General features: G+C 47.9%; 1 protein-coding gene across 3 annotated transcripts; it reads left to right on the forward strand.

The window, feature by feature from the left end:
* The first annotated feature begins 671 nt into the window (after positions 1–671).
* Positions 672–21097, forward strand: STEAP3 (STEAP3 metalloreductase). 3 transcript variants are annotated; one of them, XM_052675819.1, is made up of 6 exons: positions 968–1088; positions 10009–10492; positions 10951–11478; positions 12641–12805; positions 17779–17999; positions 18453–21097. In XM_052675819.1, the coding sequence occupies exons 1-6, from the start codon at positions 985–987 to the stop codon at positions 18532–18534; spliced, it is 1584 nt and encodes a 527-aa protein (XP_052531779.1). In that variant the 5' UTR covers positions 968–984; the 3' UTR covers positions 18535–21097. The 3 variants fall into 3 exon arrangements, with proteins under 3 accessions (XP_052531777.1, XP_052531779.1, XP_052531776.1); XM_052675817.1 differs by lacking the exons at positions 968–1088; positions 18453–21097 and adding an exon at positions 672–774 and having other exon boundaries at positions 17779–18204; XM_052675816.1 differs by lacking the exon at positions 18453–21097 and having other exon boundaries at positions 17779–18204.
* The last annotated feature ends 2724 nt before the right edge of the window (positions 21098–23821 follow it).

A 23821-nucleotide genomic window follows, 5' to 3' on the forward strand; every position in this document is an offset into this window, starting at 1 on the left:
AGAACTCTGGCTGTGGCATGCCAGTCACATCACCAAGACACGCACGGGGCAGCTGGGCACCTTTATCAGCTGCTGGAGAGTCCAACAGCTCACATCATCACCTGTGCCACCATCCCGAGATCAGTTTGAAAAGCATCAGAGCGGCGGATAAAGCTATTCCCAAAGATGCTTTTGGAAAGAGCCTCCAGGGGAAGGGGCAGATGAGGTTCCAGAGGGGTCAGTGGTAAATCCCCGCGGCTCTGACCGCGTTATTGGCCCCCTGTCTCCCGGCAGCGTGTCACCGCGCTGCCGCAGGAAGCTCTGCGCCGTCGGGGCAAGGCCGCTTATCTGCCCCGCTCCCCGCTCACAGCCCCGCGAGCAGGTGCACAGCCCCTGATAGCACGGCCACGGCCGCACCGAGCCGCACCCTCCATTAAAACGAAACGCTCGCCGGCTCCGAAACGCCCGTATACGTGGAGAATTAAGAACTCCTGCCCCGAACGGGTCTCGCGTCCGCTGCGGTGCCCGGCGCTTAACCTCGGCGCGGGGCCCTCAGCTGGGACGGGGCCGGAGAGCGTGCGCTCCGCATCCCCCGCTGCCGTGCCGGGCTGCGACACGCCGAGCCGTGCCTCCTGGGCGTGCCGGGCCGGGCCACGCCGGGCCGGGCCGGGCAGGCCGATCTGCGCCGCCGGCGGCACATGGACAGGAGGGCGGAGCCTCGGGCTGACATCAGCGCGCCTCGCTCACCGCCAGCGGCCGCTCCGCTCGCCCTCCCGCTGCCCGCCCGGCGCAGAGGTGAGTGCGGCCGAGGGGCTGCGGCTGCGGGTCCCTGCGTGCGGCTGAGCTCGGCGGAGGGAGGGAGCGGCCCGGGGTCCGCGGGGCCTCTGCCGCTGTCGGTGCCGGAGGCGGGCGCCGGGTCGGGGCGGTGGGGCCGGGCTGGCGGCGTGGCGGGGCGGTGCGGTGCGGGGCGGTGCGGGGCCGGGGGCTGTGCGCGCACAGGCGTGGATGGGAGGGGAACGGGGCTGCTGGTGGCTGCCAGAGCGGGAGCTTTGCAAACGCTTCGTGGAGATGAATGACTTCTTCCGGCCCGGGAGAAATCGGGCTGTGAGGTATTAAAAGAGCCGGAGCCACGCGGGCCCGCAGGGGCGAGCAGCGGGAGGCTTCTGCTGCTTCAGTGCCCCTGGGGGTTCCTATAAGGAAATAGGGTCGGATGCGCTGCGCTCCATCTGCTCCGTGTCGCTGTGCCGCACCGTGACAGCTGTGACGGAGTTGGAGGGGTGACTTTGGAGCAGGGATGCCCCATTGGCAGGATGGTCTGGCACGGGCTGTCCCCGTACTCTGAGCCCGTCGGGTACAGCTGCGGGCAGAGCACCGGGAGCCCCTCAGCACCAGCCCAGCGCTGCGGGTAGAAGTGGTGCATTGGGAAAGTGCATCCCGGGGAGAGAAACCAGAGACAGCGAGAGGGGAACGTCGCTCCTCCGGTATCAGTGTTCCTGCAGGCTAAGGAGATGGAGGGCTAACAAGATTGAGCTACTTAAAATACTTCAGATTTTAAATCAGCCTTACATTTTCTCCTCTTTTAAAATCCCATTTGCTTTAAAACAAATGTACAGTAATGTAGGATCCAATACTCAGTGCACGGATTCGATTTCCTCCATAATTGTGGAGCTGAAAATGTTGGTGACTCAACAAGTCTTTGTTTAAAAAGAAAACGCAGCAAGCCCTAGGAAAACATGCTTCTTGAAAGCATAATTTGTGTTTGCTTTGCTTTTTACTTCTGTTTTTGTTTGGTTTGCTTTTTATTATTAGGAGCTCTGCTTTGGCTGCGACCTTGCAGCACTACACCCATCAATGAAAGCAGCTTTAGGTTCAGGGGAAACACATTTTTTCCGGTGGTGGAAGAAGTGGGGCAGTGGAGGAGCTCTGACGTGTGAGGGATGGCTGTGAGATGTTACATTATGGAATTGAAGCCCACCAATTTGTTATCCAGATGTTTACCATCGCTGATTACAATCAGGTTTCCTGTCAGTGTCACAGCAGAGGACAGATTTCCAAACTTTAAGTTACTGCTTCTCCATAGGGTCATTTCCCCTGTAGTGAACTGCAGGGTGCTTCCCATCTTCATCTAAGTGGAATATAGCTTATCTGAATGGATGAAATGGTTGGAAATCAGTGATGTGGGAGCCAACATGCCATCTTAAAAGCCCTTGGGTACTCTAGACCCCAAATCAGTGGAAGATTTTTAAAAATTTGGCCAAGGTTTCAGGAATTCCTGAGCTCCTTCCATCTTTTTCCAGGTGCTCAGACTTCCAGTAAGTCTGAAGCCTGGATTTGCTAACACTTGCATTTCAATTTAGTTCACAGAATCACAGAATGGCTTGGGTTGGAAAGGACCCCAAGGATCATGAATCTCCAACCCCCTGCCACATACAGGGCCTCTAACCTCCAAATTTAATACTAGACCAGGCTGCTCAGGGCCCCATCCCACCTGGCATTAAACACCTCCAGGGACAGGGCATCCACAACCTATCTGGGCAGCCTGTTCCAGAACCTCACCACTTTCATAGTGAAGAACTTATCCTTGATATCCACCCCTAAATCTTCCTTCCTTCCACTTAAAACCATTTCCTCTTGTCTTGCTACTGTCTACCCCTGTAAAGAGTTGAGTCGCCTCCTGTTTATAGGCTCCCTTTAGGTACTGAAAGGCTGCAGTAAGGTCAGCCTCCAGCCTTCTTTTCTCCAGGCTGAACAAACCCAGCTCTCTGAGCCTGTCTTCATAGTGGAGGTGCTCCAGCCCCCCGATCATCTTTGTGGCTCTCCTCTGGACCCTCTCCAACAGCTCCCTGGCTTTCTTGTATTAGAGGCCCCAGATCTGGACGCAGTACTCCAGATGTGGCAGAGTTGAGAGAGACAATCACCTCTGCAGCCTTTGCAAAAATGTCCTATGAGTTCCTCACAGACCATGGTCTGCCAATATGGGTCTGTAGATAATGCACCCGGAGCAGTGTGCTGATACCAACCACTGGCCATCACTAACAGGTACCTGCTTGAGTGAGGCAGCATCACTGAGCACCTTATTGACCAGATGGGAGGCAGCTGGGGCCCTGTGCACACCATGCATGCCTGGACCAGGTTTCTCTCATGCATCAGAACTCACCAGGCATTTGTTGTGTGCTGCTGCCTTAACCAGAGGTGTTTCCTCCACAGATACCTCTGTGCCCATTGCAGCTGCTCGGTAGAGAGGTGTGTCCGTGGCATAGTGCGGATGTGCCTGAAGGGCACACAATGTGTTCAGGCAAAGCAAAGGCTGCACTCACAAGGCAGCATGATCTCTGTAGGCACCGTCCTTCGTGCTCCTTTCCCTTTGAAGCTGCTTGCCCTCTTCTCTTGCTTTTCCTTCAGCTCCTCCCAGGTCAGTAACACCTCTTCCTCCTTTCCTTTTGGCTTCCGCACCCACCTGAAAGAGTGGGTGAAAATAAATGCAGATGTAAAACAACTTACTGAAACTGCACAGGCAGCAGTGATTCACAGCAGGATGTTAGCACTTCAGTGTCCCTAAGGAAAAAGTACCAAGGGATGATAGGCGAGACCCCACTTGCTTCTCCTGCCATAGCACAGGATAGGCTGTGCTCCCATAGCAGCAAGCTGGCACTGGCCTCATGCTGGAAGTGTTCTCTCCCCTCCACCCCAAACCATCCCCTGGGCTACCCTCTGCCCCACACGGCCCTGTGCATCCTCTGAGTTGCTGCAAGAAGCAAAACCAGAGGGCATGCTGATCTTGGAGGCCCTTCTAACAGGCAGCAGCAGCCAGCCCAAATATTTTCATGTGCAGGCAGTGCAATTCCTCTGCGTCCTTTCTGGAAAGAAAGAGGTTTTTTAACAGCAGGGTCTGGCAGCTCCCTGGGGGGCTGCTGTGCTCAGAGCACACCCTGCTGCTCTGCTGTAGGAAAGGGAGAGCTCAGAAGTGAGTGAGTCACCGTGAGGTAGTTGTTAGCATGGTAAGAGCAGCAAGCAAAGATCCCAGAAGAAAGGAATAGAAGCCATGCAGGATTCCGCTACAGCACTTAAAGTTGTGGTCTCTTGTTGACAAGTTGGAGAAATAAACTTCTTATTCAGAGTCACATCTCTCAGATAAAGTTGTGTGTGCTGTGTCAGCATCAGAACTGCTCCACCAACACCTCATGGTGCTTCAGGTTTGTGCTCCCCATGCCTTAGGGTGAGACCTCTAGGCTTCCCAAATCTCAGATTCCCAATTTATGAAGTGCTGCCCCAATCCAGGTCCCTGTCAGGCCTCTCCACACTGTATCAATTTGGCAGGCACCAGCAGAATGGTCTCTTGGTACACCAAAAATTTGTTTCCCAGTTTGATCAAGCCCCAACCAATACTGTGGATGGGTGATTTTTCTGCCCAGCATCAGTATTGCCTGTTTAACCTCACCAGGTGCCCATAGGCTGGTGCATTTCTATAGGAAAACTGTGGCCAAAATGTCTGAGTTGGTGTGGGAAAAGCAGAGCATGGAAAATTCTGGGAAAACCTCTGCTTTGCCCTGTTTTGAAACATGTTTTTGAGTTCTGGTCACGGTGAAGAATATCCTGTGGTCAGGGACGTGCCTTTGGCTTCCAAACCCAACATCCTCAGTATTAATCAATGATTAAACTGGAGGGAGTGTGTAGGTATGTAGCGGGGGGAGGGGGGGGGGGGCTGGCAGTTGCGTTGTCATCAGCAGGCAGTGGTGCAGGGAGGGAAGTGCTTGCTTTGTGGATGACATAGGGGAAATGTTTGAGAGAGGGGCTTATTAAAGAGGAGGACAAATTGGAGGAGAGGTCAGAAAGAGCAGAACATGCGCTGTGTCCCATGTTTGGACTGAGTGACCGCGTGGGCAGCAGGTGAGGGACCGGCCAGGCAGCACAGGGATGGGGTTAGGGGCACAGCACAGCAAGTCAACAGCGCTGCGTGGTTGTGCAAAAGCAAACAGTGTGCTGGGAGGTAGGAACAGGGAGAGGGATGAGGGTGAAGCACGGTGTGATGGTGGGCGCATGCTGCAGCACTGGGACCCCTCAGCAGCTCTGTTCCCACCATGTGGCCACAGACAGTCTCAGCACCCAGCAGTGTTGCCCCAGCAGTTGGGGAACCTGGAGCTGCTTCGGGGCTCTGCTGTTGGCATTTCCTCATTCTCACAGCCTGGCTGGCATCCTGGGGGAGGTTTGCGACATTGCTGTTTTGGCTGAAGCCATACAGACGGTTGGTTTATTGTTTTTGCTAGTTCCTGGTTTGCACTGCTGGGAAGCTAGTTCTGTCTGCTTCGGAAGGAGAAAAATGGAAACAGGTAGCAAGCCTGTTTTTTCTTTCTTCCCTCATCTGTGAGCTACCCACAGGGCAGACGTGTTATTTGCAGTCAGCCTGGACGAGACTGGGAGAACTCCAGAAGTGTGAGCAGAGCTGAGATTGACTGGCTTTGGATAAGCCCTTTTCTTACTTAAATCTGTGCCAATCTCAGCAGGTACGTGGTACCGGCTGTGCATTTTGGAGGACCTCTCTGGGTACGGCAGAGACTTATGTGCTTTATTTCCCCTGGAAACAAAACAACTGTAGCCAAGACATGAATATTTCTATGCACAGCAAGACCTGAACAGAGACTTCAGGTGCTGAATGCATCCCTCCAGCCGCGACTTCTTGGTGCATCAACTCCATGGAGCGCACCAGGCTCTGCAGACAGGAGCTGCATGACTTCAGCATCATGGTCAGCAAGGGAAGTGCGAAGGTCCTTGCATGCAGATAGATGGCCTGGGGGCAGAGATCATCCCCATCCCTAGAATATGGGGAACACCATACTCCGTAGCATACAGGAACTGTCTTGGAGCAGACAGTGGGACATTTCCCTCATTCCACCCTGGTACCCATCAGGAGATGCAGATAATCTTGCCTTCTATCTCAGATAACTCCCAACGCCGAAACTGAAGCCCTGATGTGGCTCTGTAAGGACATGCACCGCAGCTACTCAAGACTCAGGTGTGGTCAGTCTAACCAAAACCTGACCCCAGGGGAAGACGCAGAAGTGGTTACTCTAACCAAGGTACTGCCTTCTAAGTCTGTATGTGAGCTGAGCTCACAGATGAGGTTTTTGGACAAACAGGAGCCAGTTTCATTGTGCTGCACAGCACCATGGCAAGGAGCTCCTTATGAGATTGCTGCCATGTTCTGCAACACAGTTTGACTCAGATATACTTAAGAAACTTCTGTTAACTGGAGCTATTACAAAACCAACTTGTCTTTAGTGATAGGACAAAGGGGAATGGCTTTAAATTAAGACAGGAGAGGTTTAGGTTAGATATTAAGGAGAAATTTTTTCACTCAGAGGATGGTGAAGCACTGGAAAAGGTTGCCCAAGGAGGTTGTGGATGCTCCATCCCTGGAGGCATTCAAGGCCAGGCTGGATGAAGTTCTGGGCAGCCTGGTCTGGTGGTTGGAGACCCTGCACATAGCAGGGGGGCTGAAACTAGATGATCATTGTGGTCCTTTTCAACCCAGGCCATTCTGTGATTTTATCTGATAAACCTAAATACTAAGGCAGGCAAATGGATCTTGATTTATTTTTTTTTTTGTCCAGAACTGAAGCAGATCGCATGCCTTGCCTCAGTACGGGCAGCCTCGTTCAGGGTTTACATGCCAAGTGCTGACTGTGGGTTACAGGAACCACGAGGCTGTAGTCCCCTGCCCAGAATAACCGATAGGGTCCTGTAAAGATGGTCTCGTTGTTAAACAAGTGGTCAGGGATATCTGGGTCTTCCCAGGCAAACTTGCTGGAGCCCCGTTATCGCTGGTATCTCAGTCCCCCTGTCTGTGGAAGGAGGATAACGATGGCACCAGCTTCCCAGATAATGCAGTGGGGCATTATCTGAGTGCAGATTGACAGTGCAGGGAGTGCAGCCACACCTGGAGGGGCTCCTGCAGCAGCTCAGCCCAGAACGGCCGTCCTGTTGGAAAGCACTCTGAAAGCTGTGTTTGCCTGGCACCCAGCCTAAGCTAACAGCCTGCCAAGCCTCAGGTGCAAAACATGTAGAGTTATCCCTGCTTTTCTTCTGCAGAGCCCTCCCACCCTCTCCTGTGCAGCAGAGATTTGACTGCTTCAGTTCACCCAGCTTTTGTCTGTCTGATCCCATTCTGCCTTCTGTCCTGTTTTGGCGCCAGGCGGAGTGGAGCTCCTGATGTTGCTCACTGCTATTGTACTGCAAATAATACAGCCACTGAGATGCAATAGGTGAACCACACACAACACTCTGGATGTGGGCACAGCATCCCCATGCAGTGATATAAGGGTGTCATTAGCCATCAGTCTGTAGGGCAGCTTCACATTGCACTTGGTATTTAATTATGGAACTGCTGCCCGGTTAGGATTGAAGCTAGTTTACTTCCATTGTGCTGGGCTTTAAATCATCATGCAGCTTCCTTGCTGCTCTGAACTTCGTGTGATGTAACTCAGCAGGGGTACAGTTTCCTTGACAGAGAAGATCAATAAATGAGGTTTATCCAAGACTGCAGTGCTCACGCTGTGTCTGGCCTCTGCAGCCTTCCCTGTGCTGGTGGCTGCTCTGCCTCAAGGTGACATGGCAGTAGCATGGCCCCCTGGAGGGGCTGGTGGGGCCATGGGGAACAAGTGGATGCCCTGGCCCTGGACGTACCCAAGTTGAGGCTGGCTGGGGCTCTGAGCACCTGATGGAAATGTAGGTGTCCCTGCTTATTGCAGGAGGGCTGGACCAGACGGTCTTTAAGGGTCTCTTCCAATGCAAAAGATTCCATGATTCTATGAAGTCCTGTCACCCTGAGCATTGCTTCCTGTTCCAGTGGCCAGGCGCCAGAGACATCTCTTTGTTGTAGGACAACATTTCATGCATGCAGGTTGCTGAAAAGCAGAGGGTTGCTTAGGCAGGAGAGGTGGTTAAGCTAAACAATAATGTGGGCCCCATAACAAATTGTGGGCATGAATACACCTAGGTGGAGCAAGGACGTTTCTTAAAAGTAAAGAAACGAGTTTTCGATAAAGTACGTGATAAGCAGGGGCCAAAAAAGAAAACCCAACATCTCTTCAGACAGAGCTGGAGTATTTACAGCAGGGTTTTGCAGCCTGGCTCTTCAGCCTGGCTGGGATGAGGACACAAGGCTTGGCGTGGACCTGAGCTCCACCTCTGGGCTTGCTGCTCACTTCAGGAAATTCCAAGTGATCTCATCTCCAACCTCACCTGTGTGCTTCTGTTTTGTGTTCAATGTATGTGTTTATAGTGCTATACTCACTTTGTTTTGCAGCGACTGAGATCTGTATGGCCTATACTTACTGCAGGGGTGTGTGCAAGAGTAGCAGCCTTGAACTAGACCATTGACACAGGTGCAGAACAAAGTCAGCCTTTGTGCACACAAGCCCTTCCACAGATATGGAGCAGAAGCAGAAACCTTGAGGGTGAAATCTGAGTAATTCTCTCTTACCAAGCCCATGAGAGGAAGCTGCATGATATGAGTTACAGCTCATTAAAGTGTACTCATAGCACTTATGCCCATACGCAGCCCTTGGCATGTGCCAGTAGTGAGTTTTGGTGCTCAGGCACTTTGCATGAGGATTGCAAATTGCTTGCAATGAAGATTGGCTGTCCTAAACAGTTATCACACCCAAGCTTGATCTGCTCTTTGTCTTTCCCAAATCCTTTATGAGCATGTTGGAAAAATACAGATCTGTGGGGAAACCCCATGACAGCCCATTCCCATTATGAAAATTACTTATTCTTACCCTTTGTTTCTCATTGGTAACTATTCATGCAGAAGTGCCCTTCCCTTTTGCACCATTATTGCTCCAATCCCAGAAAAGCATTGGATAAAGAGCATTTCCAAAAGCCTATGATAAACAAAGCCCAGTGACCAGGTCACCTTGTCCAAGCGGTCACCCTCACTTTCAAAGAACTGTGCCAGCTATAAAGCAAGACTGTACTGCAAAAGACTGTCTCTTTTGCAAATGTATCACGAGTCTGTTAGTTCTGGTCTTTACTACTATTTCTCCCAGTGTGCCCAAATCAGAAGTCAGGTGTGCTGGTGTGACTCCTGAGCACTTTAAAAGTCTGGTGTCCCTTTGGCCATCTGCATTTTTTTAGGCATGTTTGAGCTGTAGGTGACACATCATGGGAACAGCCTGGCAGTTCCCTGATTGAGCTTCTCCAGATCTCCAGACCTCCAGGCTCAGCTGGTGTGATGCTGTTCATTTTGTTGATTTGCTTAAAGCCTCTTCATGGCCTCAATATCTAATCTGCTATGGAGAGCAGAGTGTTACAGGGCAAAATTCATTAATGTTTGTAAAGCTCATCAAGATCATCCATGAGCAAATCCCATCATATTTTAATACTTTTTTTTTTTTTAATGTCACAAGGAAGTTCTCCATGTTCATTGAATAAATGAAACAAATGGACCCAAATATTGGAACAGGCAAAAGCCACAGCTCTCTTCATTTACCACTTGGAGGACACTTTAATTCCACCTCAAACTCCCTGCTTTGATGCTGCTCCCACAAATCAAAAGAAACCCCCAGCTCTCTCAGTTGTGCGCCCAGAGATTCCCACGGACACCAGGGCTTTTCAAAAGATCTACCCTGGTCCTACACAGCTCCAAGAGTTCCCATTGCTGGCAGCTGTGAGAATTGATCTGGCTTTGCAGCATGAGATGCAAGTAAGAACATCATAGGATGGCTGAGTGCAGGTGTTTGATCGCCCAAACTGGGGAAACTTGTCCCTAAAACCATTTCTGTGTTGATGTCATCCACGGTGGCTGGATGTTACTGCACTCATGCTGGTGGGTTTAGTAGATGAGTCTGGGCTACAGGACCCAGAGCTGTACATCTACAGTTAGGCATCAGGGAATTCCCTCTTTCCCAAAACCTCATGCACTTCTATTCATGCGTCGTAAGTGGCATTTTCCTCATGACTGCAGATGTGATCTGAATTTCTGCAAGAGCTTTGCAATGAACTTGCATTTCCCCTTGTTTTTCCTGCCAGGATGCCTGGAGGAGACATGGCCAAGCCCCTCCTTGGCCACAGGAGCACAGAGGGTGATCCTAGCGTGGTGCCTGCAGCTGGACGCACCATCGGCGTGCTGGGGAGCGGGGACTTTGCGCGTTCGTTGGCCATCCGTCTGGTGTGCTCTGGCTTCAAGGTGGTGGTGGGCAGCCGCAACCCAAAGCGCAAAGCCTGCCTCTTCCCTTCTGCAGCAGAGGTCACCTTCCAGGCTGAGGCAGTGAAGAAGACGGATGTCATTTTTGTGGCGGTTTTCAGGGAACATTACTCCACGCTCTGTGACCTGGCTGATGTGCTGGCGGGAAAGATCCTGGTGGATGTCAGTAACAACACTGAAATCAACCACCACAAAGAATCCAACGCTGAATACTTGGCCTCTCTGTTCCCAGCCTGCACTGTGGTCAAGGGCTTTAATGTGGTTTCTGCGTGGACGCTGCAGTCTGGTGCCAGGGATGGCAATAAGCAGGTATACTGCTTTCTTCTGATAAGTGCCACATCTCAACTGTTTCAGCAGCTGAGGTCTGACATCAGTAAATGGCCTTAGGCACACAGAGAAGGGGCATCAGTACTGGTTTGGCATCCAGAAACCATCACACAGCTTGCACATTTCTTTGATCAGAAAAGAAATACACTGCTTACTCCATACCTTATAGTCCCTGGAGTCACTGTGTAAGTGAAAAACATCATTTAATTGTCTCTCTATCTAAACACAGCCAGTAAAGCAAACTGGTGGTATGCATAAGAAAGAAAACCTGTCCAGGATAGAGATCTTTGGCAACCACAGTAAATCCCCATCAGAAAGTCTGCCAAAACACATGATGATCCATGATAATGTAGGCTTCCTTTAGTGCAGCATCCCTCCTGCCACACTCGTTCCCACCACGTGATCTCTTTGCCCAATACGTATCTTTCCATTTATTGCAGGTTCTAATCTGCTCCAATAGCCAAGAAGCCAAGCGTACTGTGGCAGAAATTGCTCAGGTAATGGGCTTCACCCCTGTGGACATGGGCTGCATGTCCTCAGCCTGCGAGATTGAGAACATTCCCCTGCGCCTTTTGCCAGCCTGGAAAATCCCCATCTTTTTGGCTCTGGGGCTTTTTCTTTGCTTTTTCACTTACAACCTGGTGCGGCAGGTCATCCACCCTTACATCAGGGAGCAGAAGAATAAGTTTTATAAGATCCCTGTCGAGGTGGTCAACACTACGCTGCCGTGCGTGGCCTACGTCATGCTGTCTCTGGTCTACCTCCCTGGTGTGCTGGCAGCCTGCTCGCAGCTCTACTACGGCACCAAATACAGGCGCTTTCCAGACTGGCTTGACCAGTGGCTGCAACACAGAAAGCAGATCGGCCTCCTCAGCTTCTTCTGTGCAGCCCTGCACGCCGTGTACAGCCTGTGCCTGCCCATGCGCCGCTCCCACCGCTACCAGCTGATTGAGACAGCCGTCAAGCAGGTAATGTTGGCACCCTTCGGGTGGCACCTGTGATGATCTTGCAGGCACATTCAGAAGTTGGGTAGGAGGGCTTCATGTCCTTTGCATTTGCTTTCCAAAGGATTTGTTTAAATAGGAGGTATGTCCTCATCACAGCGCACTTCTAGTGCTGTAACAAAACAATGCTGAAGTCTAGGCCATAGTCTAGGGGAACAAGGAAATGGGAAAGTACCCTACTGCCCTATCGAAGCTTTCAGCAATGTTTATCCAGAGATTATATCCCGAGATTGCTACACCTTCAGGCAATTCAGCTCAGCAGCGCCACAGAAGAATGTGATTCTGCCATCTTTTGTCCCTGCTGTTCTTGCTGCTCTTCCCTGCCTCCTCCTGGGATGGTGCAAGAAGCTCTGTGCATCCCAGAGGTGAACCAGATCAAGGACTTGCCCCCAAACTTGTCTGCTTTCTGTGCTGGGATGTTTCCCAAGTGCTTCTCACTGTAGCCACCCAAACACTTTGTCCAAGCACAGAGGCATGGAGGCAGCTGGGAGCAGGACAACTGGTTTTGGAAGCAGGGCCTGCTCAAAGCATCCACCAGATATTTCAGTTCCAGACTGGCACAGCCCCTTTTCAATTGCTACAGTCACACATTAATCTCGGTCAAGCATCCTGTGTCCATTTCCCCTCTACGTCCTGTTTTCTAGCAACATCTTTGTTTAGTAAATTAAGCCCATTTAATGGGCTAAAGAAGATGGTTCTAAATGTTGTTCGCTGCCATGAGGCATAAAACCCATCTTCCTTTCCATTAGCATGAACAATTTCCCCCATTAAATGCACTTAAAATGAAGGTTATTAGGAGACTACTGCATATTCAAGCATGTGTATTTGTTTTCATGGCTTTAAACTGACTTCTCATTCCAATTATCTTTCCAAATGCAACTCTGGGGCTTGCTGCTGTGGTTACAGGCTATGGGAGCTGTGAGCATCAAGCAGTTCTTCCCAGCAGGCTGCAGGTCTGATCCAACTGGGAAAATGGCAGTGGCACCTGCCACAGGCAGAGGCCAGTGGCAGCAGGAACCAGTGTTCATCCAGGAAATCTTCTTCCAAAACCAAAGTGAATACACATAAAATTCAATTCCTCTATTCCTACGTGCTCCGTTTTAACAAAACTTCATTGTCATGCCAGGCTATGGAGAAGAAGATGAATATCTGGGTAGAGGAGGAAGTCTGGAGGATGGAGATTTATATCTCTGTTGGAATAATTGCCCTGGGCTTGCTGTCGTTACTTGCCATCACCTCACTTCCATCTATTGCAAACTCTCTCAACTGGAGGGAATTCAGTTTCATCCAGGTAAGGTTGACATGTGACAATGCCCGAGAGTGGTTCTGCAGTCAGCCGGTGTTACAGGCACTCTGCCACTCACCATAGAGGACATCCCAGGGCAGTGGGACAGTGGTGCTTCCAGGGAGTCATGCAGGACTCGCGTGCTCTGCTGTGGGTGCTGTGTCTCAGGGAAAGGAAAACGTAATGCATCATGTGCATCCACGTGGAGCTTAGTGGCAAGCTTTGCATGAATGAGTCTTTAATGTGCTGGTGGAATTTCTTTCTCACCGTGCTTTTAACAGTGCTAGCTAGAGATCCTAAGAAGAACCAGCATGGGTTTGCCTGTGTGATGCCCCCTGCAAAATTCTCTGGGATTTTTCCTCCTCACATTGTGCCCATGAGCAGTGCTGCATTCACTCCTGAAGTCATACAAGGTAGAACACTTTGCAGACATTTAGAGAAGAGAGGATTATTCCCTTCTGTATGTGAATTGCTAAGTCAGGGTCTGAACCAATGATGGAGCACCTGGTGAAGGGACGCAGCCAGCCTTTGGAGCACAGGTGAATTGCTTCCACCTGTGCAACCAGAAGGGATGGAACCAGGTTCCTCCCCTTCCTAAGCTTCATTTAAGGGCTGGCTGCCACACAGAAAGGATCTCTATCTGGAGATCTCTCATTTTGGAGTATTTGGTAAGCCCTGATTTTTGGGATAGGTGAACGAATGTTTTTTTTCTTTAACTGGATTGTATCCATTACCTTTTTTTGAGTAATTCAGAATTTGTTATCTGTTATCATTTTTCTCCATGCCTTCTGTATCGTGGAGATGCTGTGGCGAGTTTGCAGCAGGCTGCAGGTGGCAGATGGATAACCCATGGGGACAGCCAGTGCAGAACACAGATCTGAATGATCAGTAAAGGGCATGTCTTCTAAAAAATGGGTTAGGAGTGTCTGGATAGCTTTTCTTTCTCTCAGGTTTCCTAGTGGTTTGGGAGTCCTCCTTCCACTTGCAGGGATGTCCAGGCTTATGAGGTCAGATCTCCGTAGTGACCCATGTAGGGATCCCAAACCCTCAACCCAAGGGCTGCCACTCTCGGTAATACATACAGAGCAAGGCTTCAGGTTAACAGGGACAGCAAGGAAAAAACTTCAAGTAGTCTCTGCACCTTCAGAGCTCATTTTAAGACCTAATTTCCTGAAGGACACTCACCTGTCATATCACATAATCCTGAAACCCATCATTAACTGTGCTTCCTACATGGCTGCAGCTTAGCTTGCAGTAGGCTCCCAGTGATGCTGTAGTGCCACCCAGCACGCACAAACCCCACAGGTTCCCCCCTCCCCCCCCATACCTCCTCTGCAGAGCCCCTCTGTACACTCAGAGGTTGGAGTATGTAGAGTTAGGGTGTGCAAAGGTGGATATCCATCATTCATTCTCCCTTGCTGAAGCTCTTCAGCTGCACATAAATAATTCAATATTCATTAGAGCAGGAGTTTGAAGCCTGCTCTCCCACAGGTGCCCTGATCTCCAACTAGTAAGTCAGTTAGTTCATCTCTTTTTTTCTCCTCTCTTGCTGTGAACTGTTGAGTAATTATTTACAATGCATAAAGAAGCCTCACCTGGAGAGCCTGACCTCAAGAGACTGTCCCTTGGGGAGAAGGGAGATCTGGCTTCAAATCTCTTTCTTAACAGACAGCAGTAGCAAATTAATTCTCAGCACCACATTTCAGGGGTGCACTGCAGCCACTGGGACATTGGATAAACTTCCGTCCTGGCTTAGGCATTTCATACCAGGAGTCTGAGATGAAGGGAAATAATTCCTTATAGCCTGGAATGTGGCTCTGAAACTCCCTGCATCTCCCTCTGTCTCCCTAAACAGCTCTCTGGTGGGTGCTGCTGTTGTGTTATGCAACATGTATGGTATCTTCTGCCAGCACACATTCCACAACTGTCTCTTCTGCCCTTTGCCATCTTTCCCTGGGTCTTTCCAATGATATGTCAACTCTGGCACTGGTACGTGATGCTCTGCTCCAAATAAGCTCCTGGCTGCCCCAGGCAGTCACTGGCTGGCTTAGAGCATGGAAAAATCACTCCTACCTATTTCTGTGGATTGTAGCACACGCTGCTGATGACAGTGGCAATGTGCCCGAGGAGAGGATTAGAGGCTTTTGTCATGTTAGCTTCCAGGCCGGGCATTGCTTGTTTTTTTAATGAGGAATGTTTTAGAGGAGTTTCTTCAATAAGTTGTTGATGCCAACTTGAGGAAATGAGTAGCAGATATATCTGCTGTTCCCAGGTGCTAGAGGGTAACATTTACATACAGCAACTCAACTCTCCCTAAATTAATGCACAGTGACACTGTAATGTAAATACAAGGGGTGAAGAACAAGGCTGTACTCTCAAGCCCTGGGGATGTCCGACACTTGAACCGACTACAGTGCATGAGAGGCACTGTGGCTAGTTGTGAAAAAGGAAAGATCCGGAAAATACAAAGCACAGCAGTCCCTGCTGAGTATCTCCCCAAAGCTGCAGCCATTTGCTGCCATTTCTGTTGAGGTAGCTGCTGTGTTTGAGAGGGGTTGCACTCACATTTGAGTGAGGGCTGGGGCTTGCTAAAAGCCAGGAACCACTCTGATCCACTCCTTACCTGGAGTTTCCCATGCCTTGCATTTTCCAACAACACTGTGGGTGCCTCTCAGCACCATGGGGTATTGCCATTATCTTAAAATACACATCTGTTGCTTAACAGGCCAAAAATAACACTTGGGTTGTTGCTAAAGATTTAGAACATAGATGATTTTCAGCTAGCAAATACAGCTGGGTTGAATATACAGTTTCCCTCCATATCCTGTTTTGACTAATAGAAAATATACAGGATCTAAGGCACTAGATAACAGGAACAATTCAGATGCAATTCAACTTACAAGGGAGATTCTTAATGTTCCCTAGTGACTTACAAATCAAATCTAATTGGTGGAGAAGTGAAAATGCGTATGATTCCTTTTATCTCTCCACCCTGAAAAATTCTCTTGGAATTTGAAGGTTGGGTTGACCTGATTTCCTTCTTAGCTCACACACTGCAGGATGCAAAGAATCTGTCATCAGGTGCCTGTAGCCCTCCTGATGATGAAGTGAGAGCCAGCTTCCACATAGTTAACAACTCTACAGGACTAATGGCAGCAGAAGTCAGAAACCTGAATGTGTTAGGAAGGTGCCTTTTGCCTTGGATGCTGCACAGGCATTTATAAAAGACAGAGTCACCTTCACTGATGCATTGCAGCACATCTCCTGGACACTGAAGAGAGGTGGGAGAGAGAAAAATCAATCCAGAATGGGCAATGCAAGCTAAACCTGCATTAGAAAGATCCCATCTTCATAGAGCCATCTCTCAGGGGGCTTTACCACCTTATCTTGGCAGCAGCCCTGCACTCCCCATGCTGTGACAGTGTAAAAGCCCTGCTGACCACAGGGAGCCCTGGTTTGTGTCATTGCTCTGCTCTGTGGAGCTGCCAGCACTGTGTCCAGCTGCCATCTGCTCACCTGCACATTTATTGCTAATTAGCTCTTTGTTCTGTGTGCCCTGCTACTGTGCACAAAGGTGGGTCACTGCACAGCTCTGATGTTCGGTCGTCTTTTGTCCTACTAATTTCCACTTCTGCTTTTCCCTGGTGCCAGCAGCAGTTGAAAGAGGAACTGTAGAGGAACAAACTAATTATCTCTAGCTCTGACACCTCTGCCATCCATGGAACCCCATGTGGACTGTACCTGAAGGCACCTTGCACCCACTGCCAAAAGCACCTGCTGCCCTCAGCCATCACTCCTCACCTTCTCCCCAGCCCTGCCTTACAGCTGTGCTCTGCAGATCAGCCTCCTGCTGGCACCTCTGGCCTCCTCCCATCTAGGGATGTTCTGCCTGTTGGAGGGGAGCTAAGATTTGATAAATTATGGGTGAGCCATGGATTGGTGCCCACTGTTAAGAGCATTATCTCCTTCAGCTGCATGGTGTATCCCAGCAAACACCTTCATTTGCCAAGATAAGTAAATTTTGACCCCATTTGGGCTTGCTTTGGGCTGAGGAATCAGATATGGCTTTCAGGTGGATGTGAGCTTCAGCTGAGGGGGCTGTTGGTGGCTCTGGGAATGACCTTGAGTGGTGCTGGTGCAACTCAGAGACAAGAGCTCTCTAACTTGGCAGGGCTTACAGACACCCTCATGATGGCTGGAGAGGAGCTATAAAAGTGAAGTGCATAGATATGGGGCATACTTTTGAGATCTTTCCTTGTCTGCTCAGTCCTCTCAGATGTTTCAGTAATTCAAGTAATTACTTGAATTCAGTAATTCAAGTAAATCCTCTTGAATTAATTCAAGAGGAGCCTTGATCTAGCTTGTTGTTAATGATACAGTACACATTAAAAAGTTATCTGGGTTTTAAAATGGTTTGTCAGCCATCAAAACCAAGAGATGTTCTGAAGGAAGTAGTTGTCCAGTTGTCAATGTGGATGATCATGTACTACACCCATACTTTTCATTGAAAATACAGCTGGTGGCCCTTGAGGAGGGATTGTGCCTGTGATGAGCTCAGAGACCCAACCTCTGAGGCAGGTAGGAAACCACCAGCAAGGGGACTGTAGTTTAAAATCCTCCTTGAAAACAATCTTCAGCATTCTTGGAATATTCAGGCAAAATGTTGTCTCTATGGATGCTTGGGAGCCACAGTCTCAGCTGAATATGGGGCACGTTCTGGTTTGCAGAGCAAGGCTACATCCTTGCTGCCTCCCTCAATGGACAAAGGGCTCCTGACTCCCCATTCCAAGGACTTAGTCCATTGTATATCCTCATCTTGGCACACTGCAGTTTTCCTGTAGGTGACACCCGGTTTGCAGTTGCGTTTTATTCTATCAGAGAGGCACAGGAATATTCACTGCTTTCTCTGTGCTGCATATTCTTACAGGGGAAAACAGGCATGAGGTCTGCTGACTGCTTTGTGTTTCTCTTCCTTTTAGTCTACGCTGGGATTTATTGCCTTGGTCATCAGCACCCTGCACACCCTCACATATGGCTGGTCAAGGGCCTTTGATGAGAACCAATACAAGTTCTACCTGCCTCCCACCTACACTCTCACGCTGCTTGTCCCATGTACTGTGATCCTAGCAAAAGTTGCCTTCAGTTTGCCCTGCATTCAGCAGAGACTCGTGCGAATCAGAAGAGGCTGGGAGAAGGGGAGGTACGTCAAGTTTGTCCTGCCCAGTGCAACAGGGGAGTATTCAAGTGGGGAGACCTCTAGCAACGTCTGATGGAACCTCAGGGGTGACAGAGGATTTCAAAGCACTATCAACATTTCTATAAAGGTGTTCCTTTTTCTTAAATGTATGTATGTTTTAGTATAATTATATTGTGGGTAAATAATAAAATCTGGTGACTTTAGAAAATGGGCTACTATGAAAGTAGTTCAGGCAGTGGTATTTAAATTATATTGCTGGTTTGCTAGGACAAATATTGCCTTAAAAATCACTGTGAAAGCTGAGCTAGCAACACCAATATACAGGGAGAAGTGATGGATTCTGTCACTGGGGGTGCTAGTTGGCAGATCTACAGCAGTGCTTCTCTGTTGCTTCCTTATTATCCACTCTCATGAATGTCAATGTTTTTGTTCTTTTTTTTTTTTTTACATATGAAGAAGCACAGATTTTCTGGGCTTTTTGATGGCAAAGACATCCTGCTTCTTGAGCATCTGGATCAACCTAAGCAGTGAGCTTTAGAAATACAACTTGTCCCTGGCTTTGGTCTCTTTAATGAAGTAACCACATAAGCAGAACAATATCCCTCTTATGTACTGTCTGCACATTTTAGTAAAGGTATCCAAACCTGACAGCAAATCCAAGTATCTGCTTTCTCAAATACAGACAGCAGATCTGGACTTGTAGGCTCTACCTGGTGCACATTTATAGGCTGCTGAAATAAACCATCTTTGCTATCAGAGTGAAAGCTTTTGAAGAGAGGAATGTCCCTAACACCCACACTTCCTGTCTGCACTGCTGTCTCTGAGACAACAACTACTGCTGCTGCATGTTCTCTGTTTTACTAAATCCATTTCAGGCAGTATTTGGTGGAAATAGAGTGAAAAAGAAAAATGTGCCATTTCACAAAGAAAACCAAAGCCCTACATCAAATAATAGTTTGAAGCTCTTAGAAATCATTGTCACCTGAACATGCGTGCTTAGATAACAAAACAGCACCTCTAAAACTACTGGCTTCACCAGCAGTGATAAGGTCTTTGAACTGTCTTGCAAAGAGACTGGTGAGTCTTGATCACAGCATGAGAATACAGGAATTGTGCATGTGGGGCACCATCCTGCACCGCCTTGCACCTTAGAAAGTCACTTACTACCACAAAAGCATGTATCAAATGCTTTTCTTCTGACTTCACACACACTTTGGATGAGGTCCAGGGCAAGAATTCTGCCCTACTTTCCTTTGCTACCTTTTACTTTCTGTTCCTTCAAGCTCTTGCTCTTTATCAGAATTGTTATTTAGATTTTGGAGATCCAAGTCACCCATATAGAGAATGGACAGCCATTTGCAAAAGCTCACTTAAAAGCAAGCAATTGAGATGACACAAAGAAGACTACCTCAGCAAGACCAGACACAAGGACATGGGTGGGATAGCCTAATTTCTTTGCAGTTAAGTAAAAGGCACTGCTCAGCATTCCACTTTGCTTTGAAAAATGTCATCAATTAGGTTTTATTTGTGGGACCAAAAAGCATCTTTTAAAAGACCAGTTAGTACAAATGAGAAAACATGGATCAACTTTTGTGCACATAAGCCCTTCTATGAGCCAATACTGCTCTTGTAAACTGGATGATTTGTAGGAAGATGAACTTCAGAATTCCCTGTTTAGCCTTTAATGACAACAGTGTGTAATACTCTGCAAGTAGTGCTCAAGCTGCCAGTAATGATATCGAGGGGTTTTAGGTTTTGCATAAGGCTTACAGTAAAGTCTCCAACCACCACCTCTTTTCACTAAGAAAAAGGAAATCAACATTGAGGGTAATGCCAAGTTTGCATAATCAGCTGATTGTTGTGGTGTTTTTTTTTTTTGCAACACCAAAGGGAAGGGGCACTGTGAAAGTGTCCCTTTCAGAAAGCTGCTGTTATTCAGGTTTCCCCCTCCACCTCCACAGCCTCACCCAGATCAGCATCTCATCAAATCACTCACCAAGCAGATTGATTGTGCAGCACTATTTAGTTGTGGATGAATGGTAGGCTAAGTTTCCACATGGATTTGATGCGCTTCCACATGAGTACAATTCCACCCACTCCAACATAACTCATGCTTGAGGGAAAATGGGATTCAGCAAACTTCTGCTTTCATCAAGTAAAGTCAACATAAAAGCACAAGTAGGCACATTTTATGTTTACAATACAGTATTCCAATGTCTTTTTTTTTTTTTTAAGCTAAGCTTTTCACATCCTTAGGTCAAGCAAGACAACTGCCAGTTGGCCAAACATAGAACAGGAAGGAACAAACATTACACAGGCTTGCAGGCTTTGTATTCAAAGGGGAAGGTGTGATTTCATTGTGGGATGCTTCAAGGCTAAAAGACTCCCCATTTTGCCCAGCAGAACAAGGGTTGCACTCTCGCTTTATATACACAACTTTCACACCCACATGTCCTTCCTATTGACGGCAAAGGGACAATTTTCACAAGCAGAAGTAGAGCTGGGCACTGGATATACTCATGAAGCAGCACAGTTCTTTCCAGTTTGATGCCAACCTGTGACATGAGCCAACTCAACATCCCCACAGCATCTATAAAAAGATCCATCACACTGCTCCAGGTAATGCCTGTGCCAACATAATGGACAGCCAGTCACTGTATCTTTTGAAGACTGAAACCAATTCCTCTAAACACAGAACCACGTTTCAGATGGTGCCCTTTGTACACATCTGGTCTCTAAAACCTTTGACATGGGAGTTTGGATCATTTATTCTGATTCCAGAATACTGAAAAGTAATTTGAGGTGGTTTTGAATGCTCATTTCCCTACACAATTTTGTGGAGAGGGGGTTCAGTGTGGTTAGCTTAAAATTTCTCAATGAATTGTTTTTATATTTAGAAATTCTCTGCATATATGCACACACACAAACGTATATATTATTGCAGAGTATGTAGCTGGAATGTAAATTCTTATGTTTTTATTTTCTGTATTGCCTACAGTATGCTTCTGTGATTTGTAAGAACCAATGAAGAGCTGTAAGGCTGGTTTTACTGACTTCTGTAGTTACATAAAAGATATTCTGAACAGGTCTATAAAACTGAACTCATTTGGATATTTTCACACCCTCCAACTAAACAACACCATTATTTCAATGGCAGAGAGTAAGGGGAGTATGTGCAATGTAACAACCCAGAGATAAAACACACCAGCAGGTAGGTTCTTGCTATCAAGCTAAGTGAAGATGATCCTTGCTGTGACCCAGCGTGCCAAGGTCTGTATTACAGAGCTGCTATGCACATGGGAGGCCACAAGTGCATCAGACACAAGGCTAGAGGTACTACACAGCAATTGCAGGACTGGAACAAAAATAGCTTCATTCAGTAAACTGAAAGTGCCGTTGATAAAGAGTTCAAGGAAGAGGGAGATCCCAATGAGGTTTATGGGACTGGAAAGAAAAAAAAGGAGTTTTAACGCTATCATTTTGTTCTCTGTTTCTTAAATCACTTCCTCACAGAAGTGGGACGCCAGATCAACCAACTTCTGGATCTGCAGCATTGCATTTTAATGAGCTAATTTGTAAGTTGATTTTAATGAGTTCATTTAAATTCTTGTGCAAAGCTTAACCTCTGCAGGTACAGCTCCCTCACTCCTTCTGGTTTATAATGCAAGGCTTTTAACAGTGCAATTGGTTTCTTGCTCTTCAGGGATTTACTTACAAAGTGATATATCAAACTCCAGCTAAATCTTTAGAGGAATGCAGCTGCTTAAGCACCTCTGTACAATGTATTTCCTCCAGGATCTCCAAGATGGCTGGCATCCCTGCATGAGCTGCTCTGAGCAGCAGCAAAAGACTGGTAAATCCCTGAGCTCAAAATGACCTGCACTGAGCTAATGGGATCAGCAGATGGTGCTTCAGCTTTGAGATTTGTTAGAAGGGGGCAATTTTCTTTCACCTGTTTACCGTACCTTAATAAGAAGCATCAGTTTTTGAGAATTTCTGCACAGGCAGTCAGGCCCACTCTAAAGCTGAGCAGGCAATGCACAGCAGGAAGGTGCCATCTGTGACAAGAGACAGCTCTTGTTGGCAGAGCGTGCAAAGGAGTTTCTTATTCAAAGCCTAAAAATAACTTGTGTACAGCCAGGCAGAAGGATCACATAATACAAGCCACAGTATTAGAGGAATCTTTCAAAGACTTGAAGTGGAACTACAGCCATTCCCCTAGAAAGATAATCTGCTTTAGATTTAGAAACCTCAGCAGTGGGAGATCTACCACAGCTGCTGTTCAGCTGGTTAGTTATTCTTGTTATCTGTTTCCCGTACGTGATCTGCAATTAGCTAGCTTTGGCTGCTGGTGCTGCATGCCAGCCTGCTGGCTTACAGAGCTATCCACAACCAGAAGGCTGCTTTTACATAGCTGTCTCAAAACCAAAGATACTGTGTGAGATTTAAGCCTGCTTTCTGGAAGACCAGGTTCCTTCCATTTGGGGATAGGGAAACATGGAGAAATTGCCATAAAACAGTGAGAATATGAGGCTGCCACTTCTAGATTGCTGCTTTGACTCTAAAAGCAACAGATGTGCTCCAGTAGGGTGGATGCCAAATGCATGCACAGAGCCAAAGGTGTGACCTCAAAGTCCAGTCTAAAACAGATTGCTGCCATACCTTCCACTTAAATCACCTCGATCCATAAAAGAAAAGAGGCTTCCCAAACTGGCCTTAAAGATTATGTTTGAAGCTTAGAAAAGACAAAGAGAAAAGTAACACACTCTGAACATGATTTCGTATGCTGGGTTGTTGGCCCTGCTGACTCTGGAAAGTAGAATTAAACCTTCCTGTGATGTGAAATGAGAGCAGACAGACGTGCTCTTGCAGTTCTTGCTGACATTCCTAGTACACAGCACTGTGTCACCTGCCAGAGGGCAGAATTGGACACTCAGATAAATTCTATTCTTAACCTACACTGTCATACTGAGCTCTTGAATGTGTTCACCACCCACAGAAACTCTCACTTCTGGCTTGCTTTTGGCCTACCATGAAGAGAACAACCCATTGCTAGCAGAGAAAGAGGAAGGCAGCAAACAAAAAATACAATCCATTATCTGACCAGAAATATCCTACCTACAGGCAGACACGAGTTTTATGCTCCATTCTCGCCCCCTGCTGCATCACCAGCCCAAACACCACCCACCTCTGCTCTCAGCCATCTGCCAGGCTTCAAGGGGAGCTCTCAGCAAAGCACAACCAGGTGCTGTGCAAGAGAAGTGGGAACAACACCTCCCAGGCACCCTGCACCACACACACAGCAGGCACTCTTGCAACCAGGCAGCATCTATGTACGCTTCAATCATTCAAAGCATAAAGCTCTGCACAGTGCTTGGGTTTGGGCTCCAAAACTCATCTCCCATCTCAGCTCATCAGAGCACAGAAAGCATGGCACAGTGTGAAGTTCTCTTCCTCCCTTGCCCTACAAGGAATAGTAGGAGCTTAGAGTCAGAAGCATGGAGGACGCATTTGTTGTGTGCTTAAGCTGTGTTGCTGAAGATTTTTTGCTCTGTTTTGCATGTGTCTGTTCCGGGTGGTTTTCCTTGTGTTTAAAAAAAAAAAAGGCATATTTAAAGTTTACTTTACAAAACCTCAGCAAATTAACGCTGATCTTTTCCAGACAATTCCTCAAATGAATGTTCAGCAAATGCCTCCTCACAGCATGCAAAGATTTAGACACGCTGGAACCAGCTCTGCAAAGGATGCTCTCTAACAAGAGGAATTTAAGCACTGATACCAGTTCAATTTGCTGCTCTTTGATTTTAATATAAAAAGAAACACTT

This window comes from Tympanuchus pallidicinctus, unplaced genomic scaffold, assembly GCF_026119805.1.
Source record: "Tympanuchus pallidicinctus isolate F22 unplaced genomic scaffold, pur_lepc_1.0 scaffold15, whole genome shotgun sequence".
In the NCBI taxonomy this organism is placed as follows: Eukaryota; Metazoa; Chordata; class Aves; order Galliformes; family Phasianidae; genus Tympanuchus; species Tympanuchus pallidicinctus.

What these genes read in the sequence shown, in the direction of transcription:
- STEAP3 (XM_052675819.1), top strand. Translation starts at nt 985, where the DNA reads ATGGGAGGGGAACGGGGCTGCTGGTGGCTGCCAGAGCGGGAGCTTTGC. An exon ending in GGGAGAAATCGGGCTGTGAG is followed by an intron (nt 1,089 to 10,008) that starts GTATTAAAAGAG and finishes TTTTCCTGCCAG; the next exon opens with GATGCCTGGAGGAGACATGG. An exon ending in GGGAATTCAGTTTCATCCAG is followed by an intron (nt 12,806 to 17,778) that starts GTAAGGTTGACA and finishes TCTTCCTTTTAG; the next exon opens with TCTACGCTGGGATTTATTGC.